Genomic DNA, 12849 nt, shown 5'->3' with positions numbered 1-12849 from the left:
GCATTAATAAAACAAGGTCATGCGGGGTTGTCCGAAAGTAGGATAGGAAGCGGCGAGTGCAATTATACCTTGCTGTCATCCGCTTTCACCAATCCTTCATATGCTATTTACAAATATCGCCCGTGCTGCCGCTTTGCGACCCACCCTTTCACGCCAGGTTGCACACTTTTCCACTACTCGTTTCGCTATGGCTCCAAAGCATCACAAAGTCATTGTCATTGGCTCAGGTCCTGCTGGTAAGATCGTGCTTCATTTTATACATGGGGGTGTGTCCATTGACGTTGTTTTATTTTCTATACAGGCCATACAGCTGCTATCTATCTCGCACGAGCCAACTTGAACCCCACACTCTTTGAAGGCATGATGGCCAATGGCTTTGCTCCTGGTGGACAGCTTACAACCACGACCGATGTCGAGAATTTCCCTGGTTTCCCTGAAGGTGTTTTGGGTGGTCCTCTCATGGATAAGATGCGGGCACAATCGGAACGATTCGGCACAGCTATTGAAACTGAAACGATCAGCAAGCTCGACTGTAAGCAACGACCTTTCCAGTTGTGGCGTGAAGGTTATGAGGGTGAAAAGGAGCCTACGGATACAAGTGATGCTGTCATCATTGCCACGGGTGCCTCGGCCAAGCGTATGAATTTGCCCGGTGAAGACAAGTACTGGCAACATGGTATTTCAGCATGTGCTGTATGTGATGGTGCTGTGCCCATTTTCCGTAACAAGCCTCTCGTCGTTGTTGGTGGTGGCGATTCTGCTGCTGAAGAAGCCATGTATTTGACAAAGTGTAAGTGGGGGATCTGGGGAAACAAGTATCCTATCGGATTATTAATAATACGCACGCATGGTATTATTAGATGGCTCTCATGTCCATGTCTTGGTGCGTCGTGATCGTCTTCGTGCTAGCAAAGTGATGGCTTCTCGTCTCTTGAAACACCCCAAGGTTACTGTGCACTTTAACAAGGTCGCCACCGAGGCATTGGGTGATGGTAACTTGTTGACGGGCGTGGCAACCAAGGATACACAAACTGGTGAACAAGGCAAAATCGATGCCAACGGCTTGTTTTACGCTATCGGTCACGAGCCTGCAACTTCTCTTGTAAAGGGACAAGTGGATCTCGATGAGCAAGGTTACATTTTGACTGTCCCTGGTTCGACTCTTACCAATGTGCCGGGTTTGTTTGCAGCTGGTGACGTACAAGACAAACGTTATCGCCAAGCCGTTACGAGTGCAGGATCTGGTTGTATGGCCGCCTTAGATGCTGAGAGATACCTAAGTGAATTGGAAGAGGAAGGAGGTCAACATATCCAAGCCAAGCTATAAGCTGCCAACCATTAGAACAACATCCCCCATCACGCCACCGTAGTAGATATTTACAAATTTAGCATTTTTCGATGCACATACAACAACACTTCTTGCTTTGACAACAATTGACATCCCCCCTCAGCCAATGGCAACTCATATTTCCTGTACCGGTTATCCGGGAATTGCTATAAAAGTCGTGTGGTTCGTCCTTCTTTTTCCCGTTTTCCTCTTTTCATTCTGCTATTCCATTCCGCTGCTGTCTTACATTCACACCTACCCAATACATCATGGCAGCTCCAAATCAGGCTGGTGTTTTTGGTGGAAAGGATCCTTCAGCTTACAATCCTGAAGACCCAGTCGTATTGTTTATTATCCAGGTATGACTTTTGAGAGGTATCATCAAATGGCCCCCTAGCTGATTGCTGTTATTATTCAAGGCAAGCATTATCCTGATCTTTAGTCGTGTGTTGGCTATACCTCTTGGCTGGCTGCGACAACCACGAGTTATTGCAGAAGGTAATCAAGGTGAAACAACCGGCAATATTATCATCTCTCTCATACACACATATGCTACCTAGTGATTGCCGGTATCATTCTGGGCCCTTCAGTACTTGGTCGCATTCCCAACTACATGGATAGCATCTTCCCAGCGCCATCTTTGCCCTTTCTCAATTTGGTAGCCACCCTTGGCTTGATCTTTTTCCTATTTGAAGTTGGCCTTGAAGTGGATGTACGGGTGATACGTCGTGATTGGCGTGGAAGCATTTTCATCGCTGTAGCCGGTATGGCGTTGCCCTTTGGTCTTGGTATTGCAGCTAGTGTGGGACTTTACAAGCTACAGAATGATCCCGATGTCCCCTTCTCGAGCTTTATGCTCTTTCAAGGTGTAGCGTTGGCAATCACAGTGAGTGTTGTACAAGCGGAATACTCCACCTCCTTACATTTACCAACAATGATTTCTACCAATAGGCATTTCCAGTACTTGCTCGAATCTTGGCAGAACTCAAATTACTCAAAACACAAGTGGGAGCGTTGACCATGGCAAGTGGATTATTGAATGATGTTACTGCATGGTAAGAAGATCTACCTTGTTGTTCAATGTGATACCATCCTCTCAGCCCATTTGTGATCATGCTCTTCTCACAAGAAATGATACTAGGGTATTACTAGCGCTTGTGGTGGCTCTTCTCAATGCGGGCAATGGTTTGGAAGTCCTTTGGGTGCTCCTAACCACCCTGGCCTTTGCTCTCTTTCTCATCTTTCTTGTGCGTCCATTGTATCGACGTCTTTGTTTTGCCACCGGATCCATCCAAAATGGGCCGACCCCATTGTTGATGACTGTGACACTCGTCATGGTACTTGCTTCTGCTTTTGTCACTGATATCATTGGTGTTCATGCCATTTTTGGGGGCTTTTTGGCTGGTGTGATTATTCCACACGATGGCGATCTCGCGACCAAGATTGCAGAAAAGATTGAGGATATCGTCAACATCATCTTTTTACCATTGGTAAGTACATCATCATTCACTCGCGTCCATGTTGCATATGCAGGGACTAATCACTGTCACTTTTTTATTGACATACATCACGTTGATGGCTATAGTACTTTACATTGTCCGGATTGCAAACACAAATTGGCCTTCTTAATACTGGAGAGGTGTGGGGATACGTCATTCTAGTGATCGTGCTCGCTTGCTTTGGTAAGATTGTGAGTTGTACAGTGGCTGCCAAACTAGGAGGCATGACTCTTCGAGAATCATTCGCTGTGGGTTTTCTCATGAATTGCAAAGGGTGAGTTCATTGTTTCATGGAAGGATAATGAAATCTCTAATCATGGATCACCATTTTTTAGCCTTGTGGAGCTCATTGTATTGAACATTGGACATAATGCTGGCGTGCTCAACGATCAAGGTTAGAGTTAAAGTTTTGATTTGCTTGTTTTGGGAACTGATGAACCTTATTGCTTATCTTTGTTTCTGGGAACATTTACATCTTCATCCGACAGTGTTTGTGATCATGGTGGTGATGGCGTTGGTGACAACCTTTATGACAACCCCTTTCGTTATGTGGTTGTATCCTGAATGGTATCAAAAGCAACAAGCCGAATTAAGACGTGAAGCTGCTCAAGGTGCTGCTGGTGGTAGTCCAAGTTGCAAGGTTAGCACAATCGGCGCCGTGAGTTCAGTGATTGCTCCAAGATACAAGTTGGTGACGATGCTCAATGATTTGGAGAGTGTACCAAGCATGATGGCAGTCATTCGACGTTATCGTCAAGAAGGTCAAGAACAGCTGGAACTCCATTCGTTGCGTTTACGTGAGCTTACAGATCGTGCCACTGATATCATGAAGATTCGAGATGAGCGCGAGACCTTACGTTTTGATCCCGTGTTGAATGTGATTCGCACGTTTGCTTCACTTATTGGTGTCGATACACTTCACACACGGCTTGAATTTCTGGGACGGCATGAATTTCTCAAAGTGATGAGTGATTACAGCGAATCATGTGATGCCGACATTATCCTCTTGCCTTGTCCGTCAAACCTTGTTTACAATAACAACCATAACTTGTACGACAACAACACCAATGATGACCAGCTTGCTCATGATCCAGATCAAGACTTTGTCAAGGAAGCGCTAAACATTGATCGCATATCAGTGGGATTGTTGATTGATCGTGGCCTCGCAGCATCGTTGCCAACTTCGCCATCAAAACAACTCACAAAAGATACAAAGCAACTTGCAGATGATCCTTTTGGCAATATGAATATCGTTGTCCCTCTTGCAGGTGGTGCTGATGATCGTGCGGCTTTGTTGTTTGCGCTACGTTTGAAAGCTTCACGCACACACATTTTGCATGTCGCCATGGAGACCAATACAACAAATAGTATCCAACGTTACGCAACCATGCAATCAATCAAGAATACCCTTGCAACAGCTACGCCCTATACTGACGATGCCACATTCTTGAATACCCTCTTTGTGGCCAGTGAACCAGATGCTTCTGCCCTCATTGAATATGCCGCCGTTGAAGATGAGCGTCTCACACCTACTACTTTTACGGCACACTATGCAACCCAAAACCTAACTAGGCAGGATCTCGTTATCGTGGGACATGAATCAGCACAAGCCCTTGGATTCCCTACTCAACGCTTTGCTTTCCTGACATCGAGTGTCCTTGTCGTACGTGCATCGATAAAAGCTGGATCGAGTACTGCTACCGAGCAATAAGGATAACCCTTTTGATATGATTCCCTTAACAGCTACATACATATTCTTTACAATAAATCTTCAATGCCAAATGGTATTTGTATGCTCTATGTCCCTAGATACACTCCCATTTGTATGCTATGATCATCACAATCATTGGGTAGCTTCATCATTGAGAACATGGATCACATAGTGCATTATCATCCAAATTCTTGTAGTGTGGTCGTCATGGAAACCTGACATAGCCGTTTATACATATCACCCGCATATGGGACATGTGGTGGCCGGAAACATTCACGCTTGTGTATTCTTCTTAATGACAACAACTTCTCTTTTAATGAACACTTACAGAGGCATCTTCGAACAACGTCTTTTTTCTTGAAACTTGATCACAGCAAGTGATGTGAGTGATGTCGTTGTTGGATGATTGAAATTGGCACCTTGTCTATCACAGATCCTGATTTATGCATGCACATTCAATTACACCAAGCTTCTCCCATCAATCTATCAGCTCGTCACCATTCTCAACATACACTTTATCATTCTTTGTGGTCACAGAAATACCCACGCCCACCGTGCAGACATATACAAGATGAATGTTGTCGCCCATCCCTTTTCTCCCACACATCTCTTTCTTTCCATCATATCGCTCTTTGATTGCCGACTCCTTCAAGATCCCTTGGTGAGTGTCATGGATGATAGTATTATCTGTGAGCGATTCATGTACTCATATGTGTAAAGATCTTTAGCGTTTCATTGTTATTCTACTTGCATTGTCATTGTTGTCATTGTGGTATTGGCTTCTATGATGAGGTAAGAGCTAATCATCGTGCTTGATGAAGCACAAACTCACAGCCCTATTGATGAAGCTACAACCCGAGGAGGTGCATGTGCAAAGTTGGATTAGGTGGAACAGTCTGCTACAGTACAGGGCACCAGCAACCATTTTCGCCCTTTGTGACATGCCTCACAAACAAGGGTATGGCTCGTTGGCACAATCAACAGCGAAGCTTTCATCAAGCTTTCTACAAGCATTGGCAAAAGCTGCAATCTTAAGAATGCCGACGCCTGATTTCTCCAAGAATTGCAGGCATATAAAACAGCTGCGCCACTGGAGGCCGATGAACAAGGCAAACAATCCAAGAATTGGGATAAACTTTCCCATTTTGTAGAACGCCTGGAACACCAGCTTGAACAGCCCCGAGCACTTCCCTCAGCAGCACTTGGTGCCAAGCATCATTTCAATTCCGTTGCAGACTTGGCTGGCAAAGCCTTGCCACCTGCAATCAACGCATTAAGGACAATGTTATGAACCATCTTTAAAACCTTTATGATGAACGATACTGATAGCTTTATCCTCTCCAATATTGCATTGATTATAATTTTTTTTGTTCCCTTTCATACTTAAAGCCTCAATACTGTATTCCCAACTTAAATATCAAAATATGAATCGGTTTTTACTTTCATTTGAAAGCGTTCCACCATCACTCATCCAGCCAAAATGAAAGCGTTCCACCACTCCACAGCCATTTAATATGAAAGCGTTCCATCACCTCTCAGCCATTCAATATGAAAGCGTTCCACCGCGTTCCTCTACTCGGTTTTTCATTTTGCAGCAGCACCCACCCCTTTGAAGCGTTCCTCCACGCATTGTTATTGAGAAGCAACATCCCACTCTTACTCAAAGGGTGGAAAGCGAGATAAGGTTGATACGCGGATATCGTGTGTTCTGTATTGGTGAAGGGTTACACAAAGAGGCTACACAAGTTGGTTCAGGAGTGGAGTTGCATAACTAATTCGATATGATGCGCACAGACCTAATAGCTTTATTACGAGAGCTGATCTCAATTGAAGTCTTGAGCAGTGATCATTCTTATTGAGCTAAGAGCATATGATATTGTTGAGAGTACGTATAAACAGTAATAGCTGCAGCAAGCGGGGTGGCGTGTTATGCACAAATTGGGAAGTGGTAGGAACGACAAAGAGCCCCTTCTTGTTCACTCCCCATTCACAAAAAAAAGGTCTCCATTTACAAACTACAACGTGTTAACAGCTGGCATTCCTTACAATGTACAGCGCGCTTGGGGTGAACATGTGGTCATTGGCGACACTTTCCAGTTGCAGACATTCAACAGCAAGTACGCGCGCGATCTGCCCATGACTCAAGCTTCCATTGCAATACAACATGTACGTTCCATCGCTGCATCCCTTTATCATTCAAGCTGGACATTGTGGTTCTAAAGTTCACGTGTAGTTTGCTGTTCTCGTGTTTATACGAGAACCAAAGGGGGCGTCGTGTGTCGTGTGTATGCTTTCCATGGTTGCCATCAAGGAGACCTCCCAACATATTGTTACTATGGGTATGTCGACATGAAAAGCGAATGCTATCCTTGTTACCTTACATTACATTTACTGTAGCTTGAATACGTTGGATGATGGTACCTGTGGCAGCAACAACAAGACATTGATATCAAAGCAAGAACACTGTACGGTTGGCTCAATGGTATGCATGGATGGAATTGGATCTACAAAGCAAAACATGTTAATTAACGAGCCTTGCAATGAAACAGCAGCAGCATCTACCGGATGGCATGGATATACGGTTTTATTTGAGGCGTTGATGCTATTGAGAAATACCACAAGGTAAGAGTGTTCATTGTGGGATTGGTTGGATTCAAGTGGACTTACCAAACGCCATACAGCGGCAGAGCCTCTTTCGGCGATACTATTATTATCAAGGCTGCACGTCAAGGATGTCATTGTATAGTACTGTGCTCTCCTGGGGAATTTTGGCCCGGAAACAGTGTGACTCAAGATGCGATGGCAAGGCCAATTTGAAAAGGCATCCGCTGTGCACACGGCCTCCATCCAAGTACGGCTATTGATTTCCTTGCCTACAGAGAGAAGGTGGATATCTCTTATGATGCCAATTTCAGGATCCAATGAGAGTATGGTACATATGGTGGCATACCTTGGCGCTGCAGGTTGATTATTGTATTGCCTTCGGATGGTGTAGTTGGTTGCAATTCCTTGTGATCACCATGGTTCAGGCCGTCGCGTGTCTTCCTTACCGAGTGTGTCCACAATGAGAGTTCTCAAGACGTCTTTACATTGCCTCTTTTGGGTATGTTGACAACAAAAGCGTGTGGGTTGGTTTTACTTGTTATCTCACATTGCGTGTATGGTAGGTTGAACATGTTGGATGATGGTACCTCTGGCAGCAACAAGACACGTATCTCAAAGCAAGAACACTGTACGTTGGCTCAATGGTATGCATGGTGTTTGATCTACAATGCAGGACCACTTAATTAACGTGCCTTACAATGAAACAGCAGCAAGACAATATGGATGACATGGAGATACGGTTTTATTTGAGGCAATGATGCTATTGAGAAATACCGCAAGGTAAAGTGTCCATTATGGAATTTGTCCCTTCAAGTGTGCTTACGAAAGAAATATTAGGTCAGGCTCTGGTTGGGCGATTATTTTGATCAATCAGCACGTCGAGGATGTCATTGTATAGTACTGTGCTCTCCTGGGGAATTTTGGCCCGGAAACAGTGTGACTCCAAGATGCGATGGCGCGCTTAATTTGAAAAGGCATCCGCTGTGCACACGGCTCCATCCAAGTACGGCTATTGATTTCCTTGCCTACAGAGAGAAGGTGGATATCTCTTATGATGCCAATTTCAGGATCCAATGAGAGTATAGTACATACGGTGGCATACCTTGGCGCTGCAGGTTGATTATTGTATCGCCTTCGGATGGTGTATTTCTGGTTGCAATTCCTTGTGATCACCATGGTTCACGGCGTCGTGTGCCTTCCTTACCGAGATGTCTACAATGAGATCTCTTATGATGCCAATTTCAGGATCCAATGAGAGTATAGTACATACGGTGGCATACCTTGGCGCTGCAGGTTGATTATTGTATCGCCTTCGGATGGTGTATTTGGTTGCAATTCCTTGTGATCACCATGGTTCACGGCGTCGTGTGCCTTCCTTACCGAGATGTCTACAATGAGAGTTCCCAAGACGTCTTTGCATTGCCTCTTTTGGGTATGCTGACAACAAAAGCGTGTGGGTTGGTTTTACTTGTTATCTCACATTGCGTTTATGGTAGGTGAACATGTTGGATGATGGTACCTCTGGCAGCAACAAGATACGGATCTCAAAGCAAGAATGCTGTATGGTTGGCTCAATGGTATGCGTGGTATTGGATCTACAAAGCAAAGCCTGTTAATTAACGAGCCTTGCAATGAAACAGAAGCAGCATCTACCGGATGGCATGGATATACGGTTTTCATTTGAGGCAAAGATGCTATTGAGAAGTACCACAAGGTAAGAGTGTTCACTATGATGGGATTGGTGGATTCAAGTGAACTTACCAAACACGATACAGTGGCAGAGCCTCTTTCGGCGATACTATTATTATCAAGGCTGCACGTCAAGGACGTCATTGTACTATCCTTTCCTGTGGAGCTCTACATGTTGTGCCCGGGGACAGTGCGACTCATGTTGCGGCCTCAGGGATTTAAAAATGCATCCTCTGTTCGCACGGCTCTATCGTTTTACGGCTATTGATCTCCTTGCCTTTAGAGAGAAGATGGGTATCTCTATTGTTGCACTTCATCGCGTCGATCCACAGAAGAGTACTGGTACTATGATGTTTCTTTGGCTGTGTGCTTTTATTATCACTTTACATCCTGATGGCCTATTTGGTTCCCAAGTCCGCGGGTGATGATTGCGTGATTCAGGTATGTATGACTCTCATGCTTTTTGGAGACCTTTGCTGAAACGCCTACCATTATTATTTAGAGGGACCATTGCAGAGAGCTTCTTGTCTTTTGGTGCTTTGGAGTTTACAAGATCACAGCTATGCTTGCTAAGTATTGTTGGATGAGTTGGGACAATTGTTTATGGTGCATCTTTTATAGGTGAATCATGTCAGCCATGGGGAAGTGTTTATGTCTTTTGGTGTCGTCAATCGTTATTTCATTTCTGGTGGTTGGTTACCAAGCAACGGGCGATTTCTCTGAAGAGTGTCCGCCATTGCAAGTCTCTTATGAGTGGATTGTATCAGCAACAAGTAACAGCATCCATATCGTTGGTTCCATATCAAGCTTTATCCCATCATCTGGTTCTTCTCGTTATCGGCAATTCGGTGGGCATCCTGAAATGAATGACTATTATCGATTGATTGATCACATCAGCAACAAAGAACAACTTGTATATCTTTGGTATCAGCAACCTTTCTATCTCTTGGTGGTTCTGGTTATCGGCAATTGCTTTGGTGGATTCCTACAACTATACGTGCCTTATGGATGGATCATGTCATCAACAAGAAGTGAAGGCCCGCGTTCAAATCTTATGTGTTACCAAGGTCATTCATGCATCTCGTCAAGGACTCCATCGCCAAGCTGCATTCCATACCCAATGAAAAAGGATTGGTATCTCATTCATATCGGCTATATCACTGAGTGTACTCCCTTCCGCAGCTAGGATGCTGGTTTGGACTTTCGATTGATGATTTTTCGATTTGCATGTGGTCTTGGGCAGCACATTGGTTCGTTCTCGCTCCTTGCAAGGGCTCGTCGGCATCGTGTAAGTATGCTATCTTTGGTGGTACAGGTATTACTCAACCTTCTCACTGTATATTGTTCCCATCAAGTATCGTTCCATCGCTTACAACCCGGGTGCCAACGTAACGAGTTTGTCAACAAGAGAATGATTGCAAGAATTGGCTTGATTTGGATATCAGCATGATTTCGTGCGTATGGCTATCATTGGTAAATAGTGGATGATCCGTTCTTCTCTACAATGCCTACCAACATCTTCTTTTATTATAGTATTATGTGGATCATTCAGAAAGCTACTTGTCTTCTGGTCGTTGGAATTCTCATGGATGAAGCTGTTATTGGATGTCAACATGTTTTCGTGTATATGGCTATCATTGGTAAATAGGCTATGATCCATTTTTTGGCTCCAATCCTAACTACCTTCTCTTTTATTATAGTATGTGGTGCATTCAGCAAGCTACTCTCCTTCTGGTTCTTGGAATTTTTCATACATGAAGTTGTCATTGGTAAGTAATGTATCCATTCTTTCTTTCAATGCCTACTGCTAACCACCTCTATTATGTCGGCTACTCAGCGAGCCATTTGTCTTGTGCCCTTTGGATTCTTGATGGATGCAACTTTCATTGGATGTCGACAGGATTTCCTTCAACATATGGCTACCATTGGTAATTGATGATCCATTCGTTTCTTCTACACCTGCCAACCTCCGCTTTTATCATAGCATGTGGCTATTCAGTAAGCTACTAGCCTTTTGGGTCTTTGGAATATTCATGGATGCAGCTATCATTGCTAATTATCGTTCTATGGATTTGGAAAGCTGTTTACCGTGTATCGTGTATAGGTGAATTATGCTAGCATCGAGCAACAACGTCAATAGCATCCTTCAGTACATATCAGCTGGTCTTATTACATCGTCGATGATTTTCGTTACCACCTATTGGACACTTCCTTTTATTTGCATCTGCAACAACAAGCAACAACTTCTATATCTTTTGGTGTCGCCAAGCTTTGTCTCGTCTGATTGTGGTTCTAGTTGCGACTATTCTTTCGATGGATACCCGGCTATACGCGTGCGTGTTATCGGTGGACCATGTACTCTTTATGGTGTCACGAAAGTCTACTTGGTCTCTTCACAGTTGTCATTGTCGAGTCCTATTGCTTTGAAAGACATTTATCAACATTTGATTTCGGGTGGATATCAGCAGCAAGGAAGTGATCTTTGGGACATCAGGATTCAATCATCTTACGGGGGGTGGTTGTCAATTACCACATCAGAGCTATGGAAATCAGTTACTTGGCGTTTGTCTATTATTTTCGAGGCGGATCATCACAGCAACGTTCGTTATCGGTGCAAAAGTGGCTCTTCTTAAGCCCCCAGCGTGTGGATATCACTTCTCCCCAAGTACGTGTACGAATGCCTTGGATGTTAAGCCGAATTCTCGCGTGTGCTACGTGTCGCTTCATCGCTGGCATTGTGGTGGATGGTGATACAAGCATGGATGACACTCAGCATGGCTTTACAAGTGTAGCATGTCAAGTGGGCTTTATTATCAGGAAGGGTACATCATTGAACAGGTGAAACGGGTTGCTCCGTGTACCACGAGGAGGAGCCGCTTAGCAATTTCCATCGTTGATAGCACCACAATGGAGGTAATGGAACAGAGGCTTCATTTGCAAACGTATTAATACGATATTATATGTACCATCAGCCGACTTTTCGTGATTCAGCAACACAGCTGGCTTGACACTCGTTGTGTGCATTCGTTTGATGATTAGGTATATTATGCGGAGATTAGAAGCTGCTATAGAGTAGTGATGCTGAGCATGTTTGGGACAATAAAGGATATCTCTTTGGTCTGGATCTCTTGAAACGTTCATAGGCATGGAATGATACAATCATGGTATGCATTGTTATACATTATTGGCGGCTCTTTTCTGACTTTGGATGGGAAATTGGTTGGAGATGATGGGGTGCAACGACTATTTTGAAATGAAGCCATTAAGGCCAATACTCCGATGAGAGAAATACAAAACGTGGTGGCTCAAGTGCTGTGATTGAGGATTCATTAATGTCAAGGTATCCATAACCCGTGCTTGTTGAGGGAGAAAAAGAGAGAACCGCCCCCAAATTGAAATATCACTGTCTCTTGCCGCGTATGGTTATAACCTATTTACGCGCGCTCTCTCTCACCCCCTGTTCACTCACCCCCAATATTTGTTTCTCCCCCAGAGAGAGAATTATGCAGCGTGCACCTTAATAAGAAAACTGCTCAAGTGAACCAATGACATGTTACACTCACAACGAAGCACACATCTTTTATATCTCCACACAAAGGAGTATCTGATTCACTAGTGCTATATCATTGTCCTTAGTAACACCATCATATACCACGTTCATCAAGTGCTTTTTATGACCCAATGTTTAATGTTTGATGACGCTCTATTGATATGTGTCGTGTGTTTGTCAAGTTGGGCGTCTAAATGCATGTGGTGGGCGTTCCTTTTACTGCACGACGCGTCGTAAACCAAACTGAGCAATTGGGATTTGCGTGTTATCACACTGACATCATTGATAATAATGGGTGGTTGGGCAATGCCGCTCCACATCATGCTGCTGTAGTACACCTGCATATCCCGATTCCACTAGTATCTCCCTTTGAGTTACCCCTCTTTACCCATTAAAAAAGCGATTTGATGAATATGATGTAAGATTGCTTGCTTGCAAAATGAGATAAGATATATTTGAGAGTTGATTG

General features: G+C 44.1%; 4 protein-coding genes across 4 annotated transcripts; all 4 read left to right on the top strand.

Moving 5' to 3' along the window:
• Nucleotides 1-100: 100 nt before the first annotated feature.
• O0I10_001229 (thioredoxin-disulfide reductase) lies at nt 101-1327 on the top strand (the record flags this gene model as incomplete). The annotated part of the gene is made up of 3 exons (XM_058481326.1): nt 101-236; nt 302-790; nt 861-1327. 3 exons carry the CDS (start codon nt 101-103, stop codon nt 1325-1327), a joined length of 1092 nt encoding a protein of 363 aa, XP_058347964.1.
• Nucleotides 1328-1596: 269 nt separating this feature from the next.
• On the top strand, nt 1597-4537 carry O0I10_001228 (uncharacterized protein; the record flags this gene model as incomplete). Its single annotated transcript, XM_058481325.1, has 8 exons — nt 1597-1686; nt 1747-1825; nt 1888-2213; nt 2279-2382; nt 2469-2817; nt 2913-3100; nt 3162-3220; nt 3315-4537. The coding sequence occupies 8 exons, from the start codon at nt 1597-1599 to the stop codon at nt 4535-4537; spliced, it is 2418 nt and encodes an 805-aa protein (XP_058347963.1).
• A 3997-nt stretch (nt 4538-8534) lies between these two features.
• Nucleotides 8535-9052, top strand: O0I10_001227 (uncharacterized protein; the record flags this gene model as incomplete). The annotated part of the gene is made up of 4 exons (XM_058481324.1): nt 8535-8573; nt 8638-8718; nt 8782-8855; nt 8917-9052. 4 exons carry the CDS (start codon nt 8535-8537, stop codon nt 9050-9052), a joined length of 330 nt encoding a protein of 109 aa, XP_058347962.1.
• Nucleotides 9053-9223: 171 nt separating this feature from the next.
• Nucleotides 9224-10016, top strand: O0I10_001226 (uncharacterized protein; the record flags this gene model as incomplete). Its single annotated transcript, XM_058481323.1, has 3 exons — nt 9224-9271; nt 9333-9408; nt 9466-10016. 3 exons carry the CDS (start codon nt 9224-9226, stop codon nt 10014-10016), a joined length of 675 nt encoding a protein of 224 aa, XP_058347961.1.
• Nucleotides 10017-12849: the final 2833 nt, after the last annotated feature.

This window comes from Lichtheimia ornata, assembly GCF_029851405.1.
Source record: "Lichtheimia ornata isolate CBS 291.66 chromosome Unknown scaffold00003, whole genome shotgun sequence".
NCBI classification, from domain to species: Eukaryota; Fungi; Mucoromycota; class Mucoromycetes; order Mucorales; family Lichtheimiaceae; genus Lichtheimia; species Lichtheimia ornata.
The sequence above is the reverse complement of the archived record's forward strand: the minus strand, read 5'-3'. Positions and strand labels throughout refer to the sequence as shown.